Genomic DNA, 10,759 nt, shown 5'->3' with positions numbered 1-10,759 from the left:
CAGGAGTAGCTTCCTTGATATTTTCAGTGGAGGGGCCAGGAATCTGAGCAGCTTACCTGTTGGCCTCCAGCCTGCTCTCCAGCCTTACCTTCCTGAAAACATGGTGGCTAACTAATTGAGCCTAACATTTTGCTCAGTTCTGTGGTCCTCAACTTGCTTTCAGTTAATGTAAGACATCCCATAAGGCTGGAGGCCAGGTTTTTTCCCTTGGTAATTTGCCTGTCAGAAAACTGCAGCTCAGAGCCGCTAAGGCCATTCTTGTCCCTCATCCCTGAGACGGTGCCAACGAGGCTGGGAGTTGGGTGTGGCTTCTAGTTCTGTGAAGGTGGCTTCTTGACTTCTGAGGCCTTCATATTCTTTTCAGGGACATGCCTGGCTCAGGGACTGGAGTCCAAGACATCGGAGTACAGAACTCCAGGACAACCAATTACTACGCGGCAAGTGTGTTCCTGTCTTGGTATGTAGCCCAGGCTGGTCTCAAATGGAGTAATCCTGCCTTGGCTTTCTGTGCTGGGGTTACAGGTGTACGCCACCATGCTCACTCTTGTCCCCTACCCCCTTCATACTTACTTGCTAAGTGTCTGTCAGTCTATCACAAGGCAGTTGGTTTAAACTAGTCTACATAGTGCCTTACTGTTCTGGACAGGAAGTCCTTCTGGACAGATCAACAATAAAATGGGGGTCATCGTAGATTCAGACTGTTAGAGGTGTTGGGTGTCCAGGGTTGGACCAGGGAGTGGAGACAGTACCCATCAGAACAGTTTCTACTGTGACCATCGTTCCCTCATCTTGGGAGCCTCCAAGCTGACTTCTGAACTGGGCCAGTGCTGGCGTAGGATCCCCTAACACTTGTGGAAGTGTTGACAGCTTCAGGAGCAGGGAATGCGGCCCATTTCACAACTTCTGTCTCAACACATCAGCTCATGTGCACAGGGCAGTGCAGGGACTCTGTCCTCTGCTGGGCCTGGCACCAGAGACTCACCAAACATTTGGTGGATGAATGATATTGGTACACGAAAGGCTCCCAGACTGGCGAAGGGTCACAGGAAGGCACAGGCCGCCACTGGTGCCAGCCCCTTCTGGGAATATGTACCTGTACAACTTCAGGACTTCCAGGGGCACACCTGAGATGGCAGCCTCTGCTCTGAGCAATCTCATTGCAAGTTTGGGCTCAAAGGCTTTCCCATGTGCCCCCTTTGAAATATATGTATATATTTTTATCTGTATAGCGTATGCTGTCTGTATACAGGTGGAGTGTGTTGGATCCCTTGGAACTGGAGTTCTAGATGGTGTGAGTCATGAGAAGTTGGTGCTCTTAACCACTGAGCCATCTTCCAGCCTCTCTCACTCTTTCTAAATGACTGATATTCCCAAAGTCATTGAACTTTCTTCTCACAAGACTTCAGCTCTCTTAGCTGTGCCTGGGACCTGTTGGAAATTCTGCCCTGTTTTGGAATCCAGGCACAGAGGAAATTAATAGGAAAATCCCCTTTCTGTCCTTTGCTTGAATACCACATAATCCAGCTGATTGAGGTCCAGCCAGGGTCAACTCAAGGAATCCATTTTCCACCCGACTTTGCAAACACAAACATGTCTCTTCTGAGGGGTTAGAGTCCACATGGATGTCTGGGACACAGTGTGAGGTTGACTTGGCAGGCTCAGAAGGCAAGGTGAGAGAATGCTACTCAAAGCCCCACCCCAAGCCTGGGGATTTCTCCAGATTCTTGTGTCCCTGCATCCCCACCCCATGTGCTTCTCACAGGTAGACTCTGAACTATAAGGCAAACAACATATCAGCATTAGAACATAATAAGGTTTTTATTTCCACAACCTCCTACTGTCCAACCAAGTTACTAAGTTGTAAATGTCCCACACAAACAAGGACAAAATGTCTTAGCAACTTGAATCAGGAGATATTTTTTAAGCTTTTTTTTTTTTTTTAAAGTTTAACAGAAATGAGAAAGAAAAAAAATACTTTTTACATTTTCAAAGAACAGAAATTGCAAAGTATATTCATATACATTCAACATATATTGCGCATATTGGTTACTACAATATAAAGCAATGGTGATCTTGAAAATAGTTTGCAAGATGGCACGGTTAACAGGCTCACTGGCTTTCATCTGGGTGGCTCTGGAGGGTGGTGTCTGCTCTTCTATCAATCCAGTACCATGTAAACAGGTCAGGCTGAGCATGCGGAGCAGCAGGGCGTGCCCAGGACATCACAGCTGGACTGAGCTTAGAAGCCGACAAGGGCTCTTCAAGCTTTCCTGGGAAGTCAGACTTGTGGTGAGTAATTGGCGACCTCATGAAGTGGAGGGGAGATTGGAGGACATGGGACCATGGAATCGGTCCCTAGCAAAGCTCCTGCATTGAAAACAAATCCACTCAAGGGACAATGGGCTTGGAAGCAAGCTGCCGCCGGTGTCAGTGGAGAAGGATAAGCCGGGAAGGGAACCCTGCTGGCAACATCCGGATGCCATGCCAGGCAACTGTTTCCTTCTGTGCTAAGGCAGAGGCTGGAGGCCTCTGGTTCTCAGAACTGGGGGCTAAGAGTCAGAACCGGGACCGCTCCTGGTTGTTTTTGAGGACCAGGAGAGAACAAGACCTCGCTCAGCCCCCGGCTGCAGAGGAGACTTTGGTTTCTATCAGCAGAGAGAGAAAGCTAATGACGTAAACACTAGCTATTGAGTATGCGCGGCTTCAGTGGGGGAAGGGATGCCACTGCTCCGTCGATGGCACAGGAGAGCGGCTCACGATGCCAATGCCAAGGAAAATGCTTTAAAGAGAAGGTGCAAGCCACAGTTCAATAGCACAGAATCTGGCTAAACATTACTCTTCTTTTAAACAAAAATTCTTTTTGTCTTTATTAATAATAACAATAATAACAATAATATCAACATTTACCAAAAACAATTCCTACATGATCAAGAATTAAAGTGTAGGGGCTGGAGAGGAGGAGGTTAAGGGACTCCACACAACCTCCTATTCTTCTTGTCTGTGACAGAGAGACTGAAAGGGAAGGGCATATATACACACTCATACATATGCATACATGAATGGACCACCGGCCCTTTTCACAACGCAGCACAGTGCCCCACTGCGGGGTGTTCACTCACGAGGGGCAACCAGTTGGACGGTAGCTGGAGGGGAGCAGAGCCACACACAGAGGGGTCCACACTGAGCCATCCTGGTTGGCAACCTTCAGCAGCAGGCCATTCAGCCCACACTGGGTTAGGATGGAATTCTGCTAGGCCAGATATGGTTCTAGTAGAGCCCAGCAGGAGACTGCCAGATTCCAGGCTCAGGTTTCTCTCTCTCTCTCTCTCTCTCTCTCTCTCTGCCACTGAGCTCCGCTCTAGCACTTGTTCCTGGCAGACTGGAGCAGAGAGAGAAGCTGGTCTGGACAAAGGCTGTGGAAGGGAGGGTCCTGAGGTTCAGCCCATGAATACTAACCGCTGGCTCCTGTGCCTCAGAAATGGAAAGGAGAAAACAATACCAAGAGAGAGAAAGAGAGAAAGGAAGCTAGCTTAAGGAAGGAGGGGAGAGGGAGGAAGAGAAGCAAATCATCTACACAGGAAAATTCCCGAAACAAAATACAAGCAAACCTCCAAACACTAGAGACTCAACTCAAGCACACCAGATGCCGGTTCACGGAAGATGGAGAACACGGATTTCCTGTTTATTTCCTTGGTGCCTTGGTCATACAAGCAAACGTGGCAAAAGCCCCTCACAACCCAAACGACGGCCTACAGGTGCCCAGTGTGGGGAAAGGAGCTCTACTGTTCTGGCGGAGACACAGATGGCAAAGTGATATGACGCTGCTGGACACTGGTGGTTTAGAATCAGCCGCCTCCTCCTCCTCCTCCTCCTCCTCCTCCTCCTCCTCCTCCTCCTCCTCCTCCTCCAGTTGTGCACAGATCTGTGAAGCAGACACAGGACTGCTTTGAAGGAGCACGACTCGACTCTTCAAGTGTACTTCCCTAACCCTTTCTAACGGTACTGGGGCTAGAACTCAAGGTCCTGCGTGTGCCATGCATGTGCTCGACAAGCCACATGCCTGAAGGCCCTCAGCGAAGTCTTCAGGTGTCACTGTCTAAGCCTTGCCACACTGAGGCTCTGGCACGCCACTACCCGTGGCTTCACTTCCCTCCGTCTCTCTGTGTCTGTAGAGGCAGAGCTCTAGTACCGTCCACACCTTTGTTAAGCGGTCAGAGCCAGCCAACCCGCCCGCCGCCTTTTCAGCATGGACCTCAGACTATATACCCTTTGTTTACTCTTTATAAAGTCCAGCCGGGGCTGGGGCTGGAGTTCTGTGGTAGAGTGCTTGCCTAACCCTGGTTTCTAGGCTCAGCCCCCAAACACCAAAACAGCACAACAAAACAACCAATGAAGGAGCATGGCTGGATCTGTGTTCTTTGGTTGGGTTTCACCCTTCAGTGTAAGATTAGCTCTTTCTTAGTGCGCTAGCCAAAGGCCATTGGCTTCTGTCCTTTGCAACCGTAGCTCATTGGCTCTCCTAAGGGCCATAGCATCTGTAACACGAGGTGGGCCATGGACCTTGTCTCGATAATAAAAACCTCAGCCCACTTCAAAACTAACATAGTACTTAATGAAAAAAGCAGGCAGATGCATGGAAAGAGTGATCCTCAAATTCATCAGATGTCACACACGGAATGAACATGCTGAAGGGATCAGGGCTGGCAGTGGGCCACGGGGCTGCCTGTGCCCTGACCAGGGTGGCACTCACTCTCCATATCCTGCTACACGCCGGCCTGCTCCATGCTGAAGGAGACCTCAGGGTGCTTGTGGCTGAGCAGGATGTCTGTAACACACGTGGATGGGTAGCAAGAGGAGTTTAAGTGCTGGCTGCCATCACTCAGGCCTGGATGCTCGTGACCTCCCAGACTCACCCCACATTCTGCAAGACCAAAAGGAACACATGAGATAGGTGAGTGAGGGGAGTAAGTGGGGCAGGAGAGAGGAGGCACTTGCCTAGCAAACTTAGCCTTATTCCTGCTCGGACTCAGGCCTCAGCAGGCCCTTCAGACCTGAGGGACCCTTCCTGACTACCTCCCCCTCCCTTCTGCTACCCTCTTGACCAACTGACATATGGGGGAGAAGATGAGAAACCCTTAGGAGCCGTTTCTTGTTGGAGGAGACAGCTGGAATGAGCCCACAAGGGCCAGACCACTCTCTCCCCTGGGCACCGCACCCATGAACACCAGCCGCAGGAGGCCAGCATCCCTCAAAACACAAGCCAGGCCATGCATGGTACTCTCTTGACGTCTTCTCAGATGAAGACTTGCCTGCAGAGCTTAGAAAGGGTGGACCTGTCTATTACCAGGTGTCTATTTATGGTCTCTTGCCCTGGCTCTATAGAGACACCGAAATGTTCAACTAGAGTAGGAGGCCCTGCAAGGAGACGCAGAAAGAGAGCTCTTACCGAAGGTGCCTCCTGTTACAGCATTGAACGTGGACTGTGACGGCCCTGTGCTGCCAGAAGCCAGAGCCCCTTACACATGCACTCTCAGGGAGATGTGGGGGGGAGTGATACTGGGTGAAACGCTTCGCATAGTGATTGTTTCCACAAAAGTCTGGGGAACTGCCCAGGGCTGCCCACTGGCAAGGCCTTACCTTCTTCATCTTCCCCATCCAGAAACTGCTGGCTGCCCATGAGTGAAGACTGACTGAGAACCGCATCTGACATTCGGGCCGAGCTCAGGGCCTTTCCTGCCACCAGGCTCATTCCCGGCAAGGTATCCAACTGCACCTGCAGAAAGACGTCAGGAGGAGTGAGGCTGCCAGACAATGTGCCACTCTCATTGTGTGTGTTCCCTCCGCAGCAGCTCAAGGAAAAGGGTGTCCTGGGTCACCACTCCAAAACTACCTTCCCCTGCGTCACAGCTGTTGACCGCTGTCTGAGGTGCATGTGAGTGCAACTAACTGTTCTGGTGGAAGAAATCGATTTGTAACCTTGTGTGACTTTAACACAGTTACATCTGAACAGCCACAAATGGCTGGCTGATGGCTCCTAGGCGTTAACCATGGCTGGGTGTGTCCCAGTGGACAGGCTTTGCTGACAGGTCAATTCTCAAGAAAGCCAGAGATAGCAAAACAGTTGCCAGGAATGGACCAAGAATTGAGGGTTCATAGGTTGGGGCCTGGGTTTGGATTTCTGGAAGAAGTTAAGACCCCAGATATCAGCTCACTGATTCCTAAGTCTAACATCTGGATATCTTAAGTCTAACAAAGGGATGCCACTAGAGTTAAAGCTTGTCTGTTAGGGAGAATCAAAGGAATGTCTCCACAGCCTGTAGTCCAGAGGGCTGGACTCTGAGAAGGTGGCAGAAGGGGGTGTTCTGCTTTCAAGTTAAGATTGGCATCATCCCATCTCTAAGCAGCAGGAAGGGCTGACGTACGTAGGCATCATCGCTGTTCTGGATCGTGTGGTGTCTCTGGAGGGTCCGGGACCTGAGAGGCTCACTGACTGAGGGCCGAGTGGGATACCCAAGCCCGTTGTGATCCGGGAGCTCCACTGCTTGTCCTGGAGAACTTCGGTCCATGCAGTTCCCTATGACAGACTCTAGGAAAAGGAGCACAACAGGGTGAGCAGGCCCATGGCGTCTCTCAGTGATGCCAACTCCCATGGAGCCCCTTGCAAGAGACAATGAGCTGGCACAGGTGTCAGAGGAGCTGGGGCCAGCCTGACAATACCAGGCCCTACAGCAAATATGAGTTTCTTTAGGACACTCCCTCCTCCAGCTGGTAGGAGCTGGGTCACACTCATCCTCTTTTTTCTCTACCTCTCTGCTGGCTTAGCTTGGGCTATGCTCCCAAATCAGCATACAAAGGGAAAACTCAAGAGCTGCCAGGGCTTCCGGCCTGTACGCCACAGACTGCGGCTTCTGTCTCAGCACCACTCCAGGTCTCTCCTTCCTGTTCCCATGCTGCCCGCGGCTCCTTCACCTTTCACAGAAGTGCTCGCACACAGCTGTGCTTGACCTCACTCCCTAATGCTATTTTGACATCATCTCGTTCTACGGCTTCAACTCCACTGACTGTGTAAAGCAATGGGCCCCGTGATGGGCTCAGCAAGCTGCTCAGTGAAGAGAGGGACTTGCCATCCAGCTTGATGATCGGAGTTCAATCCTCAGAACCTACCTACTAAGAGAAATGATTCCACATGCGCGCACTATTTTCTTGGCTATCTAACCAGCGTGTAACACTTCTGTCAAATTCCAAACTCATCCACGTCTCCAGACACCTTGTTTCGACACCTCATTTCCCCAATCTTTAAGGGACAAGCTCTCGGAGTCCTGCTTGACTCCTTTTGCCCAGTCCTACAGTCATGAGACATCTAAAGAAGCCACTCATTCAGTGGGGGCACTTCAGACCCCAGACTTTCTACTTCCAGACAAGGCCCAGTACCTCTTGCCTACTCATTTTCTAAGCACCCCCAGATACTACCCTATAAAGATTGCACTAGTCTTTTTTTTTTTTTTAAATCCCTGTTCCTATTTTTATATGTGTGCATGTGTTATATGTATGTGATGCATGTGTTGTATATATGCTACATCTCAGTTCTCGTTCAAAGATTTAAAACATTAAGAAAACGATTAGTTGTGTGCACATGGGGTCACACAGGCTGTGACCTATGCTGAGGACGAGAGGACTACTTTCAGGCTTCCATTGAAGGCTGAAGGCCTCAAACTCAGGTCAGCAGGGTTTTACCTGCTGAGCCGTCTCGCCGGACCTTGTTCAGATATTTCAAGGACTGTTATCCATCAGGAGCAGGCAACACAGCCAAAAACAGTCCTGCCTCTTGGCAGTTCAGGCTCTTCTCCTTCTTCCAGATGCCTGTGTGTGTGTGTGTGTGTGTGTGTGTGTGTGTGTTCCTGTCTGTTCTCTTTTCCCCTTTTGAATCCTTTAGATCTGAGAAATGAGGCTTCTTCAAACCCAAGTGCCCACCCAGTCTTTCTGAAGTCCTGAGGCCTCTGGTTTCCTGCTCTTAACTCTCCTGTGCCTGGCTTCCTGAACGATGCTCACAGGCCTGAAATGCCACCAGGACCTAAGAGCTATCACTTGGCAGATCAGGTGGCCAGCTTTCTTGGGTGTCCAGGTTAGTGCTCCCTCCTCCATCAAGTGGAGGTGGCACAAGCCATGAGCACAAGTTGGGGGTGGTGGGGGAGACAACTCAACATGACTCTAGCTTCATTGCTTCCTGAGGAGGGGAAGGAAACTCGAGCCAGGTAGCCAATCCTTCTGGGTGTCTGCTTCCGTGGGGTACACAGACTGCTACCAGAGCATGAGACACCAAACAAGTTAGTTCCCCAAACTTAAATTTTCCAGAGTGGCAGCCTTTGATCTGGAAGAAGCAAATGTGATTACCAACCAGATCCAGGGCTGAGAACATAGCTCAGCAGCGAAATGCTTGCTTAGTGCGTGTAGGACCTATGTTTGATCCTTAAGCATCACAAAGAATAAACCCACACCCAATGAAAAGGAAGCAAGCTAATAGGAGTTGGGGAGCAGGCTTACTGGAAGGGTCGGCACCCCACAGTCAGAAGTTGTGCTGGGAAGCAGTAGAGCGGGACTAGGGAGCTGCTGGGTAAGGATCTTGGCTGTCACCCAAAGGAACCTGTGTTGAAGACCCTGTTACTGGCATGTGGCACTAACAGGATGTAATGAAACTTAGGAGGGAAAGCCCTCATAGAACGAAGCTAGGGTATGGCTGGTGAGATGGTTCGGCGGGTAAAGGCATTTGCCATCAAGTCTGATGGCCTGAGTTAGTCCCCAGGACCCATAGGTGGAAGGAGAGAGCTGACCTCCTCAACTGTCCATGTAAGCTAGCTCTCTCCCTCTCAGGGTGGCAAGATGCCTCAGTGCCTAAAGGTGCTTGCAGTAAGCCTGATGACCTGCGGTTCATCTCTGGGACCACAGGGTGAGAGGAGAGAAGCGACTCCTGCATGTTGTCCTGACCTCCACATGAGTGCTGTGGAACATGTGCGACATAACCCACCTGCCTGCACTACACAAAATAAATACAAAAGTGAGGATGCTGGGATGTGCTCTTGACTGGGATTTGGGAGACAGGCCCTAAAGCAATAAGGACATGTGGTGGCTGAAAGCTCTGCCAATCTTTCCTCCTCATAAGCTGATCTTCTCAGGCATTTGTTACACTGGCAGGAAGCTAACACAGGCATAAGGGAAAGAATGTAAGGGCCAGGAATGAGCTGTATAAGCCAGGTTCCAGGTCCACCACCACTGGAGTACACAAAACTGACAGCCAGGCAGCCTCCCCTTTACCAGAAGGTCCCTTATCTGGCAGGTGGAAGGTCTTTGATAAACACCAAGGACTCCACAGGGAAAGAAGTCAGTTTGGGAAGAGTGCTGAGCCTCAAAGTCCTTGGATGAAACCTGCTGACCAGAGGTTTGTCAAAAGACTGACCCACCGAACAAGGGACAAGAGTCTCTGGTACCTTTTATACCACTTCAGGAGCTGGAAGAACAGGCGGGCTCACAGATGGGTATTTAAATAATGCAGGGACCATGCCTTCCAATACCCAGAGGATCCAGAGGGGAGAGGGTGACTGAACAAAATGCACCAAGGGATCCAAGGCACACCACACACCTGGGGGGATAGGGGGCAGCTTTCGTAACTGCTGAATCTGTCAATGTTGACTCATCCTTACTATTTACTGGGTTTTCCAAGTAAATGAGAAACAGCATGTTTGCCTTCCTCTTAAGGGCCCTAAGGGGAACATCTTAATCCCTCCAAGGCTGTCAGCACTTTACACTTTGCAAGGCCTGGCGCCGACTGGGCTCAGAGAAGAGGATGAGGTTTTCTGAGTTTCAGCTGTGTAAACTGGTTGTGCTACTGTATTTATTTACTTATGGAGTCCAAAGCCTCAAGCCCTGTAACCCTGCAGGAGGATGCACTCCTCAAAGGAAGACAACCAGGCTGTAGAGGGCAGAGTCAGCCCTGAAACCTGTGACACTTGGAAGGAAGTTTTGGCAAAGTACATGCTCAGTGCTCTGCCCAAGATGGCCTCCTACTGGCTGGTGGCAAACAGACATATAGGAAACAGGAGACCACGGACACAGGTATGAGGGCATCTAAGTTTCCTAGACTAACTTAGTTTCCTAGCTTTGTCATCTACCCTTAAGAAATGCTAATATGTCCAGAGTTCTGTGCCTGTGAACTATAGCACACGTTCCACACTACTGCTGATATAGCTCTTCATGAACACACACACACACACACACACACACACACACACACACACACACACACACACACACACACACCAAGGGGTTCTGAAGCAACTGCAGCAGCAGGCTCTGGGCTTCCCCAAGCCATTAATGCCTCTGCTGCATTATTCACTCTTCTGGGCCCTAAACTCACATAATTATACGTATGCGGCTTTGCCGAGGACAGGTATTAGGAAGGAGGGCATCTCTGTGATACAACAGCAAACAGGCGGAGTAAAGGAAGCTTCTGCAAACTAATGTCAAAGGTCGGGGGGGGGGGTGGGGAGAGGTCAGTGATAAACGGGACCCCACAGGGTGAGAGGCACCCAGAGAAAAACTGGGCATAAGGCTAAGGGGCAGGGCAAGTCTGAACTGAAGCCTAGAGGGTTATATGTCTGTCTTGACTCTTGGAGGCCAACAAAGTATTTGTAGGGGTAGTGGCGGTGACCGCGGTGGATGACAGGGTGGAAGGGAGGAGGAGTGACAGTCAGCCAGAGAAGGACGG

The 10,759-nt window shown here is 50.4% G+C and overlaps 1 protein-coding gene across 4 annotated transcripts in view; it reads right to left on the bottom strand.

Moving 5' to 3' along the window:
- Positions 1-3,892: 3,892 nt before the first annotated feature.
- The window catches only part of Sik3 (SIK family kinase 3), a 215,713-nt gene continuing 208,846 nt past the window's right edge, over positions 3,893-10,759 (bottom strand). For 3 of the 4 annotated variants that reach the window (XM_036193545.1, XM_036193548.1, XM_036193547.1), the window contains 3 exons: positions 6,423-6,586; positions 5,638-5,773; positions 3,944-4,921 (listed from right to left, as the gene is read on the bottom strand). In XM_036193545.1, coding sequence (XP_036049438.1) covers positions 4,764-4,921; positions 5,638-5,773; positions 6,423-6,586 — 458 coding nt within the window. In that variant the 3' untranslated portion in view covers positions 3,944-4,763. Of the gene's footprint in view, positions 3,923-3,943; positions 4,922-5,637; positions 5,774-6,422; positions 6,587-10,759 lie in introns of those variants that run through there. The other variant, XM_036193546.1, reaches the window with a different exon arrangement.

The sequence above is a fragment of the Onychomys torridus genome, chromosome 7, assembly GCF_903995425.1.
Source record: "Onychomys torridus chromosome 7, mOncTor1.1, whole genome shotgun sequence".
NCBI classification, from domain to species: domain Eukaryota; kingdom Metazoa; phylum Chordata; class Mammalia; order Rodentia; family Cricetidae; genus Onychomys; species Onychomys torridus.
This window is presented reverse-complemented; position numbering and strand designations above follow the sequence as displayed.